The sequence below is a fragment of the Alexandromys fortis genome, unplaced genomic scaffold (genome assembly GCF_014885135.2).
Source record: "Alexandromys fortis isolate MF-2015 unplaced genomic scaffold, M_Fortis_MF-2015_v1.1 scaffold_120, whole genome shotgun sequence".
NCBI classification, from domain to species: Eukaryota; Metazoa; Chordata; class Mammalia; order Rodentia; family Cricetidae; genus Alexandromys; species Alexandromys fortis.
Genome location: NW_026067999.1, coordinates 4,913,226 through 4,934,687, shown reverse-complemented (window position 1 = coordinate 4,934,687; position 21,462 = coordinate 4,913,226). Strand labels below are relative to the sequence as shown.

Below are 21,462 nucleotides of genomic sequence, written 5' to 3'. Positions count from 1 at the left end.
GTTGCTGTACAGAACCCACCATAGGTCTCGGCCCCTCCAAGACAGTTTGTGTGTTAACTCCAAATCCCCACACTGAGACCCAATTTCCTACTTTCTGGGTACTCCATTTTATCTTGTATTCGTGGCTGTGTGACTGGTGAGCACATACACAAAAACCAAGTGGAATTAATCAAGGACTAGGCAGACACGGGCTCATCTAGGTCAGAAACAGTAGACCAGTCGCACAACCCCCCTTACTAATGAGAATTTCAAGAAAATGGGTTTCCAAAACCTGGTGAGAAAGGGGTGAGTCCGGAGTGTGAATGTTGCACTCTCTCGAGGGAACTTCTAAAAAACACTCTTCCAGGGGAGGAAACTGGGTGAGAACTGGTAGGGAGGAGGAGATCTAACATGTTTTTGCCATCATACTCCATGACAAAACCTTCTAGGTTCCGACACTAAGTTCATTCTTTGGTGCATGTGGGGGTTTGGGTTATTTCTTAACTAATCAAGGTTCTTTATCAGCTAAGGTAAATGAAGCAGAGGATTTGGATCTGGTTTACGTCCAAAGAAAAGAACTAAATTCCAAACTGGAACACAAAGGTAATGATTTTTAAAAAAATAAGAAAAAAAAAGCCACAGCCCTCCTCTCAAAGAGAATAAATGATAAGTAACCCCAGCCTAGGAACAGAGATTTCAGGTGCCTCAACCATCATGTTTCGGTGTAGCAACAGTTTCCTAGATGTTTACGGTAAAGAACAAAGAAGGTCACAAATCAAATCAATTTTCAGACGCAGTGATGAGAACACCAGGTCGATAGGTTCCGGCCAAGTGGGGGAACCTCTGTTATAGGCCCCAGACGCTATCTGATGACATTTTAGCTTTGGGGTTGACAGAATCTGGGAGTCTGCTAAGTTAATACATCTCAGAAGGATTCATCTTATAGTACAAGGATGTCAGGTCAGACATGGAGGCTGGCAATGAATGCCTATTAAAGGGGCTAAAAGTAGCGCAAACGTAAATTTGAATCCACATCTGCAGTCACTGAAGTCGCCTTTGGTTTGGCTCCTTTCCGAAACTTTTGTTCACAGTAACTAATGCTTCTTCCTAAGTATTCTATAATTTAAAACAGTAGCAGACTCAAGGAAAGGAGCTGACATGAGATCACCCTTCAGGAAGACCTTTCTTAGATGCAGCCATGAAGTGGGAGAGACCTTTCAACTTAGGAGAGAATAACATCGGCCACAGGGACCCTGAAGGAAGAAAGAGCTGGAGAACAAAGGGGATTACCGACTCTTAGAGGTTTGGGAGCTGGGAAGTCCGGCTTCATCCTGCGTGATGTAGCAGAGGCTGGCCTACACACCAGCCTGGAGACAGACACTAGATAGCTCTATCAACTTACCTTACGAGGGGGAGGGGCTTCAAGAACACAGCCCAGCACACTTTCTCAGCCCCTGGGAGGGAGAGCAAAGCAGCTAGAGAGTCCGTGTCACTCCTGCATCATCTTTCATTTCCCGAAATTACTGCTTCAGTCGTAAGCAACCAAGAGAAAACCCGCTACACCGCGGGGCGCAGAACCAGTGTGTGTTACTCTCCCTGGGGAGACACGAGAAAACAAATATTCATTCTCTCTAGAGGTGGCACTAATGACAGACTAAAGTAACCTTCCCAGCCGTCTAAGTTGCTGAAACAATGAGCTTATGAGGCTTACTTCAAAGAAGTATGAGTGAATGAGAAATAGTGTATCACTGAAAGGTCCCATTTCAGTAAAGATGATGATGATGTCACTAAAGCTGCATCATGGAGTCCTGCCTTTTTTCAGGTCCTATCTGCTCTAGTGTCTCCTAAGACTATGTGCAGCTGAAGGGAGGGGATCAAGAGGGAGTAGGTGGCTGGAATCCTAGGTGAGAGTCCAGTGACCCTCTCCCACTACTAAGGACTGTTAATGACTCTGTTACTACTGCTATAGACCTACTCATCACTGTATTGTTCTATTTATTTTGTTGTCATGACTACAGGACCAAGTACTCTGTAGGTTAGCTCAGCATCCTTTCCTCCATGGTAAAAGATGGTTATAGCAGGCCAGAAGGAAATCCCTTTACCCCTAACCACCGGTGTTTAAATAGTAGGTCATTTTTAAAGGTTTTTATTATCATATGTTAATTATACATAATGAGTTTCATTAGGACATTTTATACATGCTTATAAAGTATTTTGATCATTTTCATCCCTATTGCCTAACTGATTCTATTCCTCTTCCCAACTAGTTCCTACTCTACTTGTTAGAGCCTAGATCATGGGTCTGCCCCTTTAAGAAGCTGATCACATTAAGATGCCGGTCAGGCACTGTAAGAGGCCAGATCTCACAGGCATATATCCCTGCAGCTCTCCCTCTGGGTCAGAGTTATGATGCCATGCTGTGTTGTTGGCCTAACAGCCAATAAAGTACAGTCTTACCCAGGACCTAACTCTTCCATGTTCTTTATCACATAGGCTATGCTGAATTGGACTTCATGGTATGAAACTTCCTTTCAGTTAAGAAAAACATAAAAGCCAAACTAGCCCCTTTCTCCAGAGTGTCTCTCTCCCTCTCCCTTCCCCCTCTTGTTTTTTGAAACTTGATTTCTCTGTGTAGCTCTGGCTGTCTGGGAACTTGCTTTGCAGACCAGGCTGGCCTTGAACTCACAGAGATCTGCCTGCCTCTGACTCCCGAGTTCTGGGATTACAAAGGTGTGCCACCACTGCCACCACTACCAGGCACCCAAGGGGGCTTCTCTAAAGACTTCTGCTCCTCTGGACATCCTACCCACATGCTGCCATGGATGCTATGTCTCTTGTACTTTAGGGTGCCTCCTTTTTTCTTGTCCTTTTGGGTTTTTGTTTATTTGTTCTTGTTTTTCGAGACAAGTCTGTCTGTGTAGTCCTGGTTGTCCTTGGACTCATTCTACAGACCCAGCTGGCTTCAAACTCACAGAGATCCAGCCGTCTCTGCCTCCTGAGTGCTGGGATGTGTGCTAGGCCATCTCTCTTAACGGAACTCCTCTCCAGGTTCTAAAAAAGAGCCCCTTTCCCATTAAGATGCCCATCTTGCTGCCTCTGATAGGCTATCCTGTCCCCCGTCAATGCTGCCCCACCCCAAAGCCAAACCTGGCCTCTGCAAAATAGACAGTCATGGATCTCAGCCTGATCTAGGTTCAGGCTCAGTTCCAGCATTCAGTATCTGTGGAGCCTGGATAAGCCACTTAGGAGTTTTAGATTTATTGAGGGTCCAATGACAGATATTTTCAATAATCAAATTAGATGACATGGCTTTGTGGGGGGAAAAGGCAAATTGCAATGAGTCGAGAAAAAGCAAAACCTATGGGCCATCAAGATGGATCAGAAGGTCAAAGCATCTGCCACCAAACCTGATGACCTGATTTTGATCCCTAGGACCCATATGGGGCAAGGACAGAGCTGACTTCCACAGACTGTCCTCTGACCCCCGCATGCATAGTTAAAATGTAATTTAAAAAGTTTTAATACCAGGTTGGTCTAACATAATCATCCACACCTTTAATGCCAGCATTCTGGAGGCAGCGACAAGTGGGCTTATATAGTGGGAAACCATTATGCTCTATGTAGTGAGATTCAGCCAGTCGGGGCTACGCTGGAGAGAAAGGGGGCTGCCTTAGCTTTAAATCAGAAACGTCTTGGTCTTTGCCCTCTTTCACAGTGCTCTGTCCTGGTTATCTTACATCGTGAGTCAGCACACTTTTCTGTGGTAAGGGCCAGAGAGCAAATACGTGAGGTTTTGTAAGGCATATGGTCTCTGGAGCACATAGCTTCCTTTGTCCTTATAGAGTAAAGGAACAAGTAGACAGTAGGCTAAAGTGCTGGCTTGCAGACCTCTGCTTTACATACAAGTTCAAAACCAGTACCTAGCACTAGCTGACTCCGCTCATATTCCTTTGTTATGTCTGCACTACACAGTCATTCTGCCATCACAGCAAACAAACAAACAAAAAATACAATTTAGAAACTGCCAGTAGGTCAGCCTATTTGATGCAATATGTCCCTGATAAATTTCTAACAGGAATATTGGAATCATGAAATGCCTGTTAGATTTTAATTAATGGAGGTGACTGAGTGGCAACATGAGGCCTCTGCCATTGAGACAACAGTTTATTACGTACACTCACAAGAGAAGGGGACACACTGAGCAAGAGCAGGAGCTAGTGGAAAACTCAACCAAGGTCCATAAGGGTTATGTAGAAGGAAAGTCAACGGGGAGGAGCAAGGGGAACCATTTAAGTTTGGATCATTTGAATAATTTCAGAGACCTTAGGACAGTGGTTCTCAACCTGTGGGTCACAACCCTTTTGGGGGTCAAATGACCCTTTCACAGGGGTCACCTAAGACTATTGGAAAACAGATATCTATATTACAATTCATACCAAAATTATACTTTATGTAGTAGCAATGAAAATAATTTTATGGTTGGGGGGTCATCACAACTTGAGAAACTGTATTAAGGGGTCACAGCACTAGGAAGGTTGAGAGTCACTGCCTTAAGGGCACAGGGGCTATTCATAACTATCTGGTTCTGAGCTGATGTAGGTCAAGGGAAATGCTGGTTTGTTTTTTTGTTTTTTGTTTTTTCGAGACAGGGTTTCTCTGTGGCTTTGGAGCCTGTCCTGGAACTAGCTGGGAAATGCTGGTTTGATGTGTGTATTGGCCAGTTTGCCCTCACTGTTACAAAATACCTGAGCCTTGTAGAAAGGGTTGTGAGTTCGATGCTTTATGGCTGAGCGCTCCACAGACACTTGTTTTCTGTGCTTTAACTCTGGCCTGAATTTTATGAACAACCAGTTATATTCCTTGTTTTGCTTCACTAATGAGGGTCATTGGGCTCTTAACCATGGAGCTATCTTTTGAGTTCCTTTTGTTTTATTTTCTGAGATTACAACAGAATTTGCTGAGAATGGCTATACAGATGTTACTCAAAATAGGGGATCTGGAGAGGTGGTTCAGTTAACTTGCTGCTCTTATAGAGGGCCCAGCTTCTATTCTCTCCCACGTGCTGGCTCACAACCATCTGTGACATAATATACATATAATTAACCATATAATGTCCTCTTCTTACCTCTATGGGCACCAGGCACGTTTGTTGTGCACAGATGTACATGCAGACAAAACCCTCATACTCATAAAATGTAAAAGTCTAAAGATGGTGCATCTGGCTTAAACTACCCCTACAAGCATGTCAATTGCCACGATCTATATTCTGTGCAGCTAAACCCATGACATCCCAGACATTCCAGAGCTCCAAATTAGCTACTTTTGTGATGAGCTTAATGGTTCTGAATATACTTTTATTTTTTTTTTTTTAGCAGACTTAAACATCTCAGTTGACTGCAGCTTTGATCACGGGGTCTGTGATTGGAAACAGGATAGAGAAGATGATTTCGACTGGAATCCTGCTGGTCGAGACAATGGTATTTAAATCTCACTGCTACATGTTCTAGGAGAGGTAGAGAGAAGGCTCTTACTACTGTAGGGTTATTCCTGTCACTGCTGAGATCATGGCTGTTTGTCATCTTTGGGAACCTTTGACCTTCTGAGGTGGCCTCCGATGAATAACTGGTATAGCATCTATTTCCTCTTCACCCCTATCTTATGACCCAGGAAATGTGTCCCAGCATCCCTCTTTTATATTTATCCTCTTCTAAGAGAGCGAGAGGGAGATGGGAAAGAGAGGAAGGTGGGGGTGTCTCTGAGATCTCCCTTTTCCCCCAGTTAACCAGCCACAGTCCTCTGTAGTTTTTATGTTGTGTTTTGATAGGAAGCAAATCTTTAAAGGTAATAGGACCTCTGTCTACACTGGAGCTATAGTAGAGTCACCTCTCAAAGGATCAAAACCACGATGAGTATCAAGTTAATAACCTAAACTCCAAGACTCAGCTTCCCTTTGGGTTACCTAAGAAATCTTTGTGACCACCTGGCCTTGGATTGTTCTCACCATTAGCGCTGAGCCATGAACTTCCTGCCTTTTGTAGTGTCTGCTTCAGACCTATTGACAGGCCCTGGCTTCCCCTTGGATGACGTATTTGACTTGCAGACACAATGTGGAACACATATAGAATCCTGCTCTCCTGAAAGCTGGCCATATAACTGCAACAACTGTTAAACAGCTCCGAGTTCCGTTCCTCACTAGTATAATCGTATTTCTTTGGGGATGTACAGGCTCAGCCTTGGGTTAAAAGATCCTTTCTTAGGACAAATTCCTTCCGAAGATATTTCATTGCAAGCCCATACCTGCAGCCAGAAAGCTTTGCTATCCTGTACCAAGAATTCCTGTTAGAACCTGTAATTGGGGTAGAAGGAATATATCCCACACAGCAGTTGTTCTGGTGGGCCAGCCATAAAGAATCAAGGCAATGGACAACTTTAAGAAGAGATAATACATCTTTGGAGAAACTGTCTTGATAACTAACACGAGTTCCTCCTTTCTACCATCATGTGAATGCAGACATTGGCGCCGCCAGACCTATAGCACATGGGGAGTCCCAGACTGACAGCTCACCTAGTCAGCACTAGCTTGCGTTGAATTCTCATCAGTGAGAAGTCTTCTATTTGCAAACACCCAATTTGCAAATGACCCCCCCAGCTTCTCAGCATCTGAGGCACTCACATCACACCTTCTCTCTTCTGACATGTCCATCAGGTCTCAAGACGGTCTTGTCTTCTCCTATAGAGATAAATGTAGATGAGAATACAAAATGGAATGAGCTGATAGTATTGGAGGGCTTCAAGGAAGGATGAAAGCTGGAAGGCAAGCCTTTGGCTGGGATTGAAGAGGTCACAGAAGCAAGAGTATAGCTGATGGAGTGACTGGATAAAGTACAGGATGCCTTCATTTGACATAGACTTCTTAGCAGTCTTAAACATATGGTTTACTTGAAATTTAAACTCCACTGGGCATCCTGGAGTTTAACTTGATGAATGCTCAGATCGGCTTCACTTTCTTCTTTTTATCCAGTCCTGGACTCCAGCCCAGGGAATGGTGCTGCCTCCATTCTGAGTGGATTTTCTCACAATTTAAATTTGGATAATCCCACGTAGACATTACAGAGGCTAATCTACTCTAGACAATCTCTCACAGATGTGCCCAGAGGCTTGTCTCCTAGGTGACTCCAGAGCCTGTTAGACTGACAATCAATATTAGCCATTGCGGTTACAATGGTTACAGACTCTGGTGCAGCTGTTGTAGAAATGGTATACCATCCCAGTGAGAAATCAGTGCTCGCACACGCAGATTAATAAAGAATAAGACTCTTAGCACACGTCTGGCTCTGGCTAATTCCCAAAGAGAAGCTGGCCTTGACTAGCATAGTTTGCTAATTTATGTGCACCTTAGGCTACCATTCCATACATGCTGTCATCCTTAGTCTCTTTCAGGTCCCAGCCTCAGGTTACACTTTAAATAATTTAAACAGAGCCAAAGAGACAGGAGAATGCAAGTCTGGCCACTTAGGTAGATTTACAGAAAAGATTTCGTATATGGCCAAAAATATTTTAAGTACGTCAGCATTCTCCTTTTCCAAATAGATGTTATCAAGGGTCATTTTGCCCACCTAGCAGAACTATCCTTTTGCTAGGGAAGAGGACCCACCAGTGTCTAGATCCAGTGAAGACTAAGGCAGCTTTCTGACCCTTAGAGCTTTTCTCTGTATAGGAAAAGATTTTAACTCTCTAATCCATAGGACTCACTTTTGCATGACTGTTCCATTCGAATGGAAAGGACTTCAGCATGTCCTATGGGAGACTGTTGTTCATTTTTCTAGCTTGTTTATGTAGTAGAGTTAGACCCCTACTCACCGTCTTTTGCTCTCTTAAAGCTATTGGTTACTATATGGCCGTCCCGGCACTGGCAGGGCACAAGAAGGATATTGGCCGACTGAAACTTCTCCTCCCCAACTTGACACCCCAAAGCAACTTCTGCTTGCTCTTTGATTACCGGCTGGCTGGAGACAAAGTAGGAAAACTTAGAGTGTTCGTGAAAAATACCAACAATGCCCTGGCATGGGAAGAGACGAAAAATGAGGACGAGAGATGGAAGACAGGGAAAATCCAGTTGTACCAAGGAATTGATACTACTATCAAAAGTGTAAGTGGAGAAGGAATCCCATAGTTCCATTTTTCCTTTTTCAGTGATTCAACAAAGTATTTGCTGGTGTCGCTAGGTCTCAAGAGTACAAAGATAGGCCTGACTAATGAGGGTTCTTGTCCAGTTCTTCCCAAAGAACCTATTGGTGTGTCTGGCCCTTCTAAGTTCCATGCCAACCAGGCTATGCATGCTTGGATAAGTTAAAAACAAATAAGCAAGCAAGAAAAGGGTTTCTCGTTCATTCTATGGAACTTAGCTCAATAAGTGGCAGCCAGAATATGATTATTTTAAGGTTATTTTAACTGAACTGAAGGGGTAGCTGTTGGGGAATTCCCACTCTTGGGGGGATGATCTTTCAGGAGGTCTAATAGAACTGATAAAGGCTGTTACAAACTTCAGTTGTGGTTTATATACATTAAAGTCAGCAAGAAGTAAATGGGATGTAAGCACAGGGGTCAGGAAGGACTAGGCAGAAGCTTGTAGCTTTCTTTGCCCAGTAAACCCCTGGGCAGATCTTAATTCTCCCAACATCCACATATGACAAATGACAGAACTCACAAAGTACTACACATCAGGGAAGCTTACCCGGCCTTGGCATCCAATGGTGTGTGTGTGTGTGTGTGTGTGTGTGTGTGTGTGTGTGTGTGTGTGTATGTGTGTGTGTGTGTACATGTCTGTATGTTAATGTGAAAGCCATAGAACAGCCAACTCAGGTATTGTTCCTTGCGCCCTGTACACCTCGTTTCTTTTAGACAGGCCTTGAACTTGTCAAGTCTGACAAAGTAGCTGACCACCAAGCCTGGGGGACTGACCTGCCTGTTTTCTCAACACTGGAATTACAAGTGCACATCACTACACAGGGCTTTTTCAAATGAGTTCTGGGGACTGAACTCAGGCCATATGCTTTCAAGGCGAGCACTTTATCACTGAGCTAGCTCTCCAAGCTCTCAAAGTTGCTAATGTGGACCAGTCTGCCCGCAGGATTGCTGGCATGTCTGACCTTAGCTATTCACTCTTCAGCATTTCCAGACGCTACACTGATATCATATAACCCAAGGACCCCATCATAAATCATATTCTGAGCATAAACCGTCTGGCTTGGCGAATGGTTACAGGTAAACAAAAATACTTTTAACCAAGCAGTTTCAAGTGCTTAGAAGCTGACTCTCAGTAAGCAGTCAAGGACAAAACTGTCTTTCAAATGTTCAGGTTTTGGGTAACTCAGACCTGCTGAGTTAATCTTTTACTGTAGAAGTAGGCTTAATAAAGGAAAAGGCAACTGCTCAAAGAGGAAGTTGCTTCATGAACTTGATAAAGAACAAATAGGATAAAATGATCAAGAGGTTACTGAGTTTGGAGGGTCTTGGCAAGAGCTGGTTCTTGAGAGAGAAAGGTCAAAAGTCACACAGGAGAAGAACAGAGAGGGGCTAGGGTGTAGCTCAGTTGGTAGAATGAGTGCCTAGCATGCACAAAACCCTGTGTTTAGTCCCCGGCACTGTATAAACCAGGCCTGGTGGGGCATGCCAGCAATTCCAGTACTCAGAGGTGGACACAGGAGGAGTGGTAGTTCAAGGTCATCCTTGGCTGCTTAAAGAACATCTGTTCTCGCTTGTGTGTGCATATACAGGCAGGCAGGCACGCACACGCGCACACACACACTTAAAAGTAAACAAAGATTTTTTTTTCCTTAAATGTAAATTCCAAAAGTTTCCTGCTCCGAATTACAGAGCAGGACTTTTTATTTTTTTCAAGACAGGGTTGCTCTGTGTAATAGCCCTGGCTGTCCTGGAACTCACCATGTAGATTAGGCTGTCCTCAAACTCACAGAGATCCTCCTGCTTCTGAGGGCTGGAATTAAAGGCGGGTGACGCCACTACCGGACAGAGGACTTTGAGAAATCCTCCAGAGTTAGCTGTGACCCTTGTCTTCTCTAAACAGAACCCTCACTGTGAGTTGACATGTGGGAAACATATTGCTTATATAGCCAAGATATTGCTATGCAGTCAATATGAAAGGCAATTTCTATACAGCAGAGACACAAATTTAGTCTGTGCTAATAGCTGTTCAATAGTCCGATGACATCATTGTTTTGAAGTAACCTTCTATTCTCTCTATATTACTAGGTCATTTTTGAAGCAGAACGTGGCAAAGGCAAGACTGGAGAAATTGCAGTGGATGGTGTCTTACTGGTGGCAGGCTTGTGTCCAGATGATTTTTTATCTGTCGAGGGCTAAATCCCGCTGCCCTTCTTTATAACCTCTTTATATGTGGCTTTTTATGCCATTTTTCTGGGCTTTTTTCTTATATCATATCATAGGACTCTTGCATTTATAAATATAAGCTGAAAGTGTGTAATGTTCCAACAGAAATACTGTAAGATTTCTTTCTTGTCTCAAACGTACTAAGACTTGCTTTCTATGTCGCACCACTGTGCCTTCCTTCTCCTGTGTTTCCGAATTCTCCACAGTATGTCATAAAATGTGGAAATGCCACCTCATCTCCCCCTACCTAGTAAATCTGTTTTTCCTATGTGAGCTTATGGACTCTTCTAAATTACATTTCTAGAATAACAGCAACAGGAAAAAATAGTACAGATAAATGGTTAGTTGTGGAGGCTGGAAAGATGGCCTAGTGGTTAAGAACACAGGCTTTTCTGGCAGAGGATCCAGGCTCAATTCTCAGCACCCAAATGGCAGCTCACAACCATCTGCAACTCCAGTTCCAGAAGATCCAGTGCCCTCTTCTGACCTCTATGAAAACCTACATGTGTGTGGTACACATGGGTACACTTTGGCCCATACACATAATAAAGTAAATCATTTTTTAAGATGTTTAATTGTTTAACTTTTAAGGTGCTTCTTGGAAACAATGACATTAAACAGTTTTTTTTTTTGGCTAAATGGCTCATTCTACTCTTTTATAGTCAAACTTGCATATTTAATTTTTTATAATCATAACCAGTTAATCACCTTATATCATAGGAAGATAAAAGGATATGTTAGTGATTCTATGTTTACTTATGTGTATGATTCTGGAAAACATAACTTTGGTTCTTTTCTCTGTTTAGATACTTTGTATTCATAGAAATTGCTTAAAACGGGCTTAGGCGGCTTGCTGGAATGCTTGCCTTGGCATGCCCCAAATCCTGGGTCCAATCCTCTGTACCTCATAAGTTGGGAGTGGTGTTGTCTACCTGTAATCCCAGCAGATCAGAAGTTTAAGGCCATCCTTGGCTATACAGTATGTTTGATGCTAACCTGGGCTACAGGAGACCTTGTTCAATAGAGGAGTGAAGAAAGAGAGAGAAAGAGTGCTAAATCTGGCTTCCAGGAAGATACTGTATATATTCTTCGAAGCTGTTCACTGTACACATATCCCTGAAAAGACAGTACAGGCAAAAAAAAAAACCCACAGTACAATGCTTTTGTGCAAAGAGCACCAGACACTCATACAGATTAGCCACCTACCATTAGACTCATATGTAGTCCAAGTTTTAACTCTTTGGGGTTTTTTGAGGGGTCCACCACTCAGGTCCCAAATAAATCACACATGGAGGCTTATTCTTAGTCATGATTGCCTTAGTTTGGCGTGTTTCTTGCGAGCTTTTCTTAATCTTAAATTATGGGCTTTTATCTTTCTAACTTCTGTATCTTACTTTCCTTCTTACTCAGTGGCTGGCTGGGTGGCTGGACCCTGGAGTCCTCCTCTAGTTCTCTTGCTCCTTGTTCTCCTCGTTCTCAGTTCTTCTATTTGTACTTACTCTCTGCCAGTCCCACCTACCCTCGCTCCTGCCTCGCTAGTGGCCCTTCAGCTGTTTATTAGGCCCACCAGGTGTTGTAGACAGGCAGGGTAACACAGCTTCACAGAGTTAAACAAATGCAGCGGAAACAAAAGTCACACACCTGAAACTGATATTCCCCACCGCGCACTCCTCACTCTCTGGAATCTAGCCCATGAATATGACAGCTAGAGGAACACTGGCTCCTTACCACTCCAGGACACTGAAAACAAGGCTTGCGCTCCTGGGAGAGGGCTCGCTTTCTCTGAGGGAAGATGAGCAGACCTTCCTGGAACTCAGGCCTGCTGTTTAAAGTCTGTGCCAGTCGGACTTTAAAACAGTACTTAGGTGATTTAACTTCTTCAAAATGAAACACACATGAAGTGAAGGCATTTACAATTTCCGGAACACTCGCGAACATGTTACCATGTTATAATTTGTTACTATGCTTCACAGGCTTTTTTTTTTTTAACAAATGGTCTTGCATTTTAGAATACTAAAGAGTCTGGGGGAAATTTACAGGCTGAATTGAATAATGACTACTTAGCATCATTTCATATAAATGCTTTCAGCCTGACACTATTAATTCTGCCCCAAGACAAAATAGAAGCAAAGATAGTGAATTGCAAGATACATGTCTGTTTTAAAAAACTGGCTTTTATTGAGCGTTCATAAATTTCTCTCAATTCGTTGGTATTAGGTAGTGGAGTGTTATTTAATTGCTTCTTTCCATTCTAGGGATTGAACCTAGGGCCTTGCTTCTTCTGAACAAGTGCACCGCCACTCCCGAGCCCCAGTATAAAGGTTCCACGTGAGATTAAGTCCTTTGACAAATCTGAGGCTTTCTCGTGCTTAGATATTAGACTGTATACTATCTAAATTGCCGGCAGAGGCTGGGATGTGGCTCAACTGCTAGAGTTCTACTTAGCATGCATAAAGTCCTAAATTCAATCTTCAGCAGTGGATAAAATCAGCACACCTGTAATCCCAGGATAGGAGGAGAGGCAGGAAGATCAGAAATTCGAGGTTGCCAGGTGGTGGTGGTGCACACCTTTATTCCCAGCACTCGGGAGGCAGGGGCAGACAGACCTCAGTGAGTTCAAGGCCAGACTGGTCTACAAGAGCTAATGCCAGCATAGGCTCCAAAGCTACAGAGAGAGCAAGAGAGATCCTGTTTAGAAAATACAAATAAAACCGGCCTGGTGGTGCACACCTTTAATCCCAGAAGTGGGGAGGCAGAGGTAGGGGGGGATCTCTGTGAGTTTGAGGCCAGCTCTGGTCTACAGAGCAAGTTCCAGAACAGCCAAGGCTGTTTCAAAGAGAAACCCTGTCTCAAAAAAAAAAAAAATAAAAAAAAAATAAAAAAAAAAAATAAAAAGTGCCAACATAAAACTGTATTCAACCACCTTTCTCTTCAGTTCAGACAGACCATGATCACAAATGTCAAAAAGTTGTGTTCTCTCCCCATCCAAAATACCCTGTGCTGTGTAGATGCCGCTGTATTCTTTCTGATCATGAAATGGTATGCTATCATGAACTTTGGCATTGTTCAGAGCCTGGCAGGTTTGTTTTTTACAAATTTATAAATAAGATTTCCTTTTCCAGTGGAAGATGAGAGCTTAGATTTGGAGTGGCTATTTACAAGCATTTTGGAATTATGTTTTCGACATAATTTCAGAAAATTCTAGCCTTAACAACTTACAACATGGGAGATGGATAGTGTGGTGGTAAGGATGTGGCCTAGAATGAAGAAGGACTGCCCTGAAGCTGGCTTAAGATAGCAAAGTTACAAGCCGGAGCCAGAGACTTCTGAGGGTCCGAACGTGAATCTGGGACCTTCAAGGAAGTAGACCTAAGCCAGGACCCTGGTGGGTCTGAGCATGAGTCTAGGACCTCCCAGGAACTAAGCCTGAGCCAGGACCTCTGCCAGTCTGGGCATGAGTGAACCTGAGACCTCCAAGGGAATAGGCAGGAACCAGAGATCTTGGCAGGACCAGACTTCAGTCTGGGTCCTCAGAGGGAGTAGGCCTGAGCCAGGACCTCTGTCAGTCCAGGCATTGGTCTGGGACATCAAAGGGAATAGGTAGGAACCTGGAACCTCTCTGCAGGTCGGAGTGTGCTGGGACCTCTGAGGGAGTAGGAAGGTCATCTGCCGGTCTGGGCACACCCGAGTCTGGGACCTCCAAGGCAGTAAACTGGTGCCAGAAACCTTTCCAGGTCCAACTCCAACCCAGGCACTTCTGCAGTAGGGAATCCAGACCGGGATTTACAGATACAGGTAAAAAAAAAAAAAAGCCAGTAACTTAGGCCACATTTGCCCCAAGGCAAGGAACTCCACCTGGGGTAACAAATTCCACAGGAGTGGCTCAGAAGAAGCTACCTGGGGACAGAAAGGGCCTGAGGAATCGGGAGAAGAAGCCAGGAGCAAATCCAGTCCCAGAAACCAACCCAGTCCTGGGACACTGACGCATTAGTGTCGTCAATCTCTGGATTGAGCCAGCGATCTGACCCAGAGTTAGCGATCTCTACCAGAATGGGAATGGAACAGAACCTAGGACAGAGAGCAAATAGCTCCACCAGGAGCAAATCCAGTCCCAGAAACCAACCCAGTCCCAGGACACTGGCAGATCAGGATTGAGGCAGTGACCAGATCCAGAGTCAGCCATCTCCACCACAACAGGTTCAACTCCAAGCCAGGGACTTCTGCTGGAGGGGATCCAGATGAGGATTTACAGAAACAGGGCAAAACTGGCAACCAAGGCCAAAGTAGGCCTGAGACAGCAAACTCCAAGGGAGCACAGCAAAGCACAGGAGTGCTGAGCTATCTCCAGGAACACAGTGTAACCAATGGGGTAACTAGAACTGTGACACTGACTGTACCATGAGGAACAACCATCTGAGCTTTGGATTCACTGGCACCTAGAAGATTATTCAACAGAATCTCAGACAGCCCCAACCACAACTATTAGAGGAAAAGATGAGTAAAAAAGGTAAAATCACACGTAACACCACAAAGAGCAACACAACACCAGAAAAACCTAAAGACCCTACAACAACAAGACCTGAACAACCAAATATGGATGAACCAGAAGAAAATGATCTAAAAAATAACTTCAAAAGAATGTTTGAAATTCTTAAAGATGAAATGAGAAATTCCCTTAAAAAATTGAAGAAAAGATAAACAGAAAATTGAAAGATATCAGGAATTGACTTAAAGAAAACCAAGAAAAAGAAATCAAACAAAAACAAGAAACTATTCAGAACTTGAAAACTGAAATAGAAACAATAAAAAAAAAACACAAGCCGAAGGAGTTATAGAAACAGAAATTATGAGAAAAAGATAAGGAACCACAGATGCAAGCATGAACAGCAGAATACAAGAGATGGAAGAGAGAATCTCAAGTGCTGAAGATACAATAGAGGAAATAAACTCATCAATTAAAAAAAAAAACATTAAATCTCACAAAAGCTTAACCCAAAAATCCAGGAAATATGGGACACAATGAAAAGGTCAAATAATAGGTATAGAAGAAGGAGAAGTTCAACTCAAAGGCACAGAAAATATATTTAACAAAATCATAGAAGAAAAATTTCCCTACCTAAAGAAAGATATGCCTGTGAAGATACAAGAATCTTACAGAACACCAAATAGATTGGATCCAAAAAGAAGTCCTCTTGCCACATCATAATCAAAACACTAAATATACAGAGTAAAGAAAGAATATTCAGAGCTGCAAAGGAAAAAGGCCAAGTAACATATAAAGTTAGACCTAACAGAATTACACTTGACTGCTGGCATAACTGGATATCAACATGTAGAAGAATGAAAATAGACCCATATCTATCACCATGCACAAAACTCAAATCCAAATGGATCAAAGACCTCAACATAAAGCCAGCCACACTGAACCTTATAGAAGAGAAAGTGCGAAATAAAATTGAACGCATTGGCACAGGAAGCCACTTCCTAAATATAATCCCAGCAGCACAGACACTGAGAGAAACAATTAATAAATGGGACCTCCTGAAACTGAAAAGCTTCCGTAAAGCAAACAATATGGTCAACAAGACAAAATGACAGCCTACAGAACGGGAAAAGATCTTCACTAACCCCACACCAGACAGAGGTCTGATCTCTAAAATATACAAAGAACTCAAGAAATTGGACACCAAAAGATCACATAATCCAATAAAAAAATGGAGTACATACTTAAACAGAGAACTCTCAACAGAGGAATCTAAAATGGCTGAAAGACACTTAAGGAAATGTTCAACATCCTTAGTCATCAGAGAAATGCAATTCAAAACAACTCTGAGATTCCATCTTACACCTGTAAGAATGGCCAAGATCAAAAACACTGATGACAACTTTTTTTTGTTTTGTTTTTGGGGAAAAGGGAACACTTCTGCATTGCTGGTGGGAATGCAAGCTGGTACAACCCCTTTGGATGTCAGTGTGGCAATTTCTCAAAAAATTAGGAAATCGTCTTCCTCAAGACCCAGTAATACCACTTTTGGGTATATATCCAAAGGATGCTCAATCGTGCCACAAGGACATGTGCTCAACTATGCTCATAGCAGATTTGTTTGTCATAGCCAGAACCTGGAAACAACCTAAATGCTCCTCTATCAAAGAATGGATAAGAAAAATGTGGTACATTTACACAATGGAGTACTACACAGCAGAAAAAAATAATGACAGCTTGAATTTTGCAGGAAAATGGACAGAGCAAAAAACACTATTTTGAGTGTGGTAACCCAGATACAAAAAGACAATTATCACATGTTCTTACTCATAGATGGTTTTTAAACATAAAGCAAAGAAAGCCAGCCTACAAACCATAATCCCAGAGAATTTAGACAATAGTGAGGACAGTAAGAGAGATTTACATAGATCTAATCTACATGGGAAGTAGAAAGTAAAAAAAAAAAAAAGATCTCCTGAGTAAATTGGGAGCATGGGGCCTTGGTGGAGGGTTGAAGGAGGGAGGGGAGAGGCAGGGAGGGGAGCAGAGAAAAATGTAGAACTCAATAAATATCAATAAAAAAAGAACAAAAAATAAAAAAAAAAACAGTAAGGGCATGACAAAAAGATAGCAAAATTACAAGGGAAAAGTCAAAGAAAAATATTCTCTCATGTATATACCTTTAGCCAATTTGGGAACATCATATAAGGATTTCTTTTCCATCTCTAGGCTAATGTCTTCTCCATTTGTCATAGAATCTCCTACTCTGGGTTCATGTCCCTCAGCATGAAGGGTCCTGGATTAAATATGACCAAGCAAGAAATAGTTACTTCTTCCCTCTCCGCAACTTTTTTTGGAGAGCCTGCATACTGATTTCACTGACCGTGTGGCTCAAACCTCATTTGAATTAGCCTTTTTCTGGAACAAAGGCCATACCGATTTGGCGCTGTGAACATGTATTTATGCACCGTTTATGCTCCCCCCATAAACAGTGTTAACAAATCTGAATTCTATCACAGTAGGAACGCATAGCAGCAGCATCAATTGGTCATAGCCCCAGTGGACAGCTTACGCAGCCAGCATGCCCATCATGAGCAGACCATTCTCATGTCGTCGTCCCATGAAATGCTATGAAGCCATGAGAACGAACAGCGAGCCCAATGCTGCTCACAGCAACCCAGGTCGACCTTTCAAACGGAGCACCCAACTGGATGTCATGTCACACTTTATATCCCAACACTCGGGTGGCAGAGGCAGGAGGATCTCCGAGTACAAGGCCAGCTGGGTAGAATACGTGACGTGTTCCAGGCTAGCCAGGGCTCTATAATGAGACCCTGCCTCAAAAACAGTAATGATAAAATAAAAATAAATTTCAAAAGGCAGCACACATCAAGTGCAGTCAGAAAGTGTGTTCTATGCTTTATAAGTTGTAGAAGGGTCAAAGCCAGGCAAAATTAATTAATGGAAGATGAATTGGGGTTTACCATTGTGGGAAGGTGCTGGAAGGGACCACCAGGGAAACTTGAAGAAAACAAGTAACTCTAGTGTTTGAGGGGTGTGTGGGATGTGTGTATGTATGTATGTTTCTATATTTGTGCATGTATACGTGATTTCTGCTTCTGAGTGGGCATGTTCAGTATGTGAAAAGTATTGAACAGTTCACTTAATGGCTCATGCATTGACTTTTCTATGTATGTAATATAATACATCAGTAGAAATTGCTTTTAGAAACGAAAGTTTTCTGCTCCCAACCCAACCCCTGTCAAAATGTCATGTATGTGCAATTTTGTTCCATGATTGAAATACCTGGAGTGAATCCACATTTCAACGCCAGGCAGGTTGCGACTCCAGTTACACGCAGATTCATATATAATCCAGTAACCAACGATTTACATTGGGAATGTGTCCCCAGGTCCCCCACTAGTGGGCCCTGGACATCATCTGGCTACTAGTCGGGAATGCCAGTGGAGTACCAAGAGGAACTGAGGCCCAGGGGAATAATCCCACTGATAGGAATCTAGAGCTCTCATCTGCTCCCTATCTATTGGTCTTGCTGTGAGAAGTGTTTGGAGCCCCTTTTGTATTCTGTTTTCCCTTCTCAAATTTCCTGTAAACACACAAGGGACTGAGGCAGGAGGATCAGAAGTTCAAAGTTAGTCTCGCCACCTAGCAAATTCAAGGCCAGCCTGAGCTACAAAACACTGACTCAGAAAGCTAAAGGGGAACCAGTCTATGCCTTTAATCCCAGCAGAAGCAGGGATTAAAGACAAGTAAATTTACGGCCAGCCTGGTCTACCTAGTGAATTCCAAGGCAGTCAGGACTACCAAAAAAAAAAAAAAAAAAAAAAAAAAAAAAAAAAAAAAAAAAAAAAAAAACAAGAGGTAAAGTAAGAGGGGGAGGGGGAAGATAAAAGGAAGAGAAAAAAGTGTTTTCTCTCACAAGATTAGTCTCAGTTATAGTCACACTGTTCACTGTTCTCCTGCTGAGAGCAGGACTCTGCATCCTGCAGCTTTTGTAACCTTCTCTTAGAAGATTTCACTGCCGCACCCCCTGGTGGCAGTCTCTGTCCTAGCATGCCGACCACCCGGCAGACGCCATCAGATAGGCATCTGCATGCAACTCTTTGTCTCTCCATATGCCTCCCATTCCCTTTCGTGAACTTTTGCTTCTCTCTGGGTCCCAACCCCCTTCTAACCCAGTCTTACAGATCTCTCATTCTCTCTCAGTTCAGCCTTACTAATGACTTACTTGTTCCATGTCGCGTTTGACTGGTCTCTGACAAGAAGAGAAGAGCTTCAAGTGTAACTCCTCTTGAGTAATATTTCATACAAGTAGCATCCAATGCCTTAATCCAAAGGGAAATTTCTGCTCCGTGGTAAACGTCAATATCTTCTTGTCCTGGAATCCCAGAGGCACGCAAAAAGGCTGCGTCAGTGTGGACTGGTAGCAAGCAACAGAAACAGACCCCAAGGAACTTGCAGCAAGGACAGTAGTGCGTGCATGCGTGTGCGTGCGTGCGTGCGCGCACGCGTGTGTGCGCGTGTGTGGGTTTAGACAGAGCCTTGGAAGTTAACTGCAGTGGGAGAAGCAGTGCAATGAGCCGTTGTGGGAATGGCCTGCTAAGGATGTCATCTTTGCCCCACGGTAATGTAACCTCCACGGTACTCTGCTCAAAAGTCCAAATCCTCAAAGGGGGCTGGGAGTGGCTGGCGCTCAGTCATAGAATCCTTACCTAGCGTACAAGAAACTTTGTTCTAGCTCCAGTGGCAAATCAACTGGACATGGCGGTGCATGCCTGTAATCACAGCACTTGGGTGGTGGAAAAAAAGAGAATAAGAAATTCAAGGTTATCCTCGGCTACGTACTGAGTTCAAGGCCAGCCTGGGCTACTTGAGATCCTGTTTCAAAAAGAAAAAGTCACAGAAGGTGCTGCGGTCAGGGAGCTACCCCTGCCTAGGGTAAACAAGCACCCGAGAAGCCATTTACAAAGTGGGCAAGCTGGCTCTGTCCCATCAAAGTCCACCACCTAGATCCCATCATGCAAAAGCTGGAATTGAGATCTTGTCCATTCTAGCCAGAAGACCAGGCTGAGTGATTGCCTCACGACAAAGGAGATGCCACCTTCCGTTCTCTTCAGCAACAAGAAACCAGGTGGCCTTTGAATCTACTTTCAAATGAAAAGCAGCAACCATAAGTGCTTTCCCAGAAGCCAAACGGTGCCGTTACTGTGCGTTAGTTTACTGCAGAGAAAATGAGGGCGAGCCGAGAAGGCTTCTCTCACACACCATGAATCAGAACAGTACACTTCTGGCCAAACGTGTCTCCACAAAAGACTGCAGTGAACACAGCCATTCTTTATCTTTTTTTTTTTTTTTCTTCCTGATGAAGGGACTGCCTGGCTCCAGGCGTGCGGTGAGGGCTATGGGTGAAACATACAGTTATCAGTCTGGGAGAAAGTACCATGAGGTTACAAAAGGTTTAGAAAAAAAGAAAGATAGTCAGATAGATAAGGAAGCACAGCCCCTTGCCCTGTGGGTCAACACTTTGACTCGCTGTTTGAAGGAACTGTTACAAAACAACCTCCCTTTAAAGGGAGAGCCCAGCGACCAAAGTAAGTGAGCCGTTCAGTGAAGCAGGCCACACGTCGGGATCGGGATTGCTGGCTGCCATCTGTAGTCCTGGAAACCAGCCACACGGACTGAATCAAATCCCAGATGCTGGGCGTCAGCTCAGATTTCTAAATAGCAACGGGACAGTCAACGGACCAGACAAGAGGAGGTATTTAAGTGAAATAGCATCTCCTTGCCTCATTTCTTCTTGTACTTTTTCCTACATCTTTCTGATGAAACGGAGTTTTGATTAGTTTTCTTGACAATTTTGGGTACTTTGAATAATGTCTAGCAACAAAATTGTGAAAAAAATGTGCTCTTGAATTTTCATCTTATGATTATGACTGAGGCCAGATCTATGGGTCCTTTATCATTTCTTGGCTTATTTGGCTGCCATCAATCTATGGTAGCTTAAGTACAAGGACATTTTCCCAATTAAGGTCCCATGCATGGTTTCCAGGGTCATGAAGCAGACACAGCTATCTTTGTGGGGTGGCGCTTCTATTCAATCACACACTCTAATCAAATAAGAAATGGTACCCTCTCTCCTCCTCCTCTCCGCCCACACTGATCTTGAGAACAAAAGAGAAAGAATGGAAGGCCTGCATAAAATGAAGGCACTGAAGAAACTGACTCACAGGTCTCTTCTCTCTTTGCTGGCCAGAGGGAAGGTCAGACCTTTGAACAAAATGAGTGATTTAAGTACTAATGTTAGATGAGAGTAGAAATGTTTTTAAAATATACTTAATTTTGTGTGTGTGTGTGTGTGTGTGTGTGTGTAGTGGTGGTGGTGGTACACATCTGTAATCCCAGCTACTCAGGAGGTAGAGGAAGAAGGATTAAAAAAAAATTCCTGGCCGCCCTGGGCTACACGGGAAGTTCCGATCTTTGTGAGTTCAAGGCCAGCCTGGTCTACAAGAGCTAGTTCCAGGACAGGCTCCAAAGCTACAGAGAAACCCTGTCTCGAAAAACCAAAAAAA

The 21,462-nt window shown here is 43.3% G+C and overlaps 2 protein-coding genes and 1 long non-coding RNA gene across 10 annotated transcripts in view; 2 read left to right on the top strand and 1 right to left on the bottom strand.

Moving 5' to 3' along the window:
* The window catches only part of Egfl6 (EGF like domain multiple 6), a 54,799-nt gene extending 43,777 nt beyond the window's left edge, over positions 1–11,022 (top strand). For 2 of the 4 annotated variants that reach the window (XM_050160553.1, XM_050160550.1), the window contains 4 exons: positions 505–582; positions 5,352–5,456; positions 7,860–8,128; positions 10,252–11,022. In XM_050160553.1, coding sequence (XP_050016510.1) covers positions 505–582; positions 5,352–5,456; positions 7,860–8,128; positions 10,252–10,362 — 563 coding nt within the window. In that variant the 3' untranslated portion in view covers positions 10,363–11,022. The remainder of the gene's footprint in view (positions 1–504; positions 583–5,351; positions 5,457–7,859; positions 8,129–10,251) is intronic. The other 2 variants (XM_050160551.1, XM_050160552.1) reach the window with 2 other exon arrangements.
* The window catches only part of LOC126512680 (uncharacterized), a 531,499-nt gene that overhangs the window by 509,128 nt on the left and 909 nt on the right, over positions 1–21,462 (bottom strand). For all 5 annotated transcript variants that reach the window (XR_007595127.1, XR_007595124.1, XR_007595125.1 and 2 more), the window contains exons 2-4: positions 19,122–19,271; positions 6,545–6,709; positions 1,382–1,575 (exon numbers count right to left, since the gene is read on the bottom strand). This is a non-coding gene — a long non-coding RNA (uncharacterized lncRNA). The remainder of the gene's footprint in view (positions 1–1,381; positions 1,576–6,544; positions 6,710–19,121; positions 19,272–21,462) is intronic.
* Tceanc (transcription elongation factor A N-terminal and central domain containing) overlaps positions 20,516–21,462 on the top strand; it is a 17,103-nt gene continuing 16,156 nt past the window's right edge. Inside the window, exon 1 of the mRNA XM_050160556.1 lies at positions 20,516–20,651. The gene's annotated coding sequence lies outside the window, so the exon portion shown is untranslated. The remainder of the gene's footprint in view (positions 20,652–21,462) is intronic.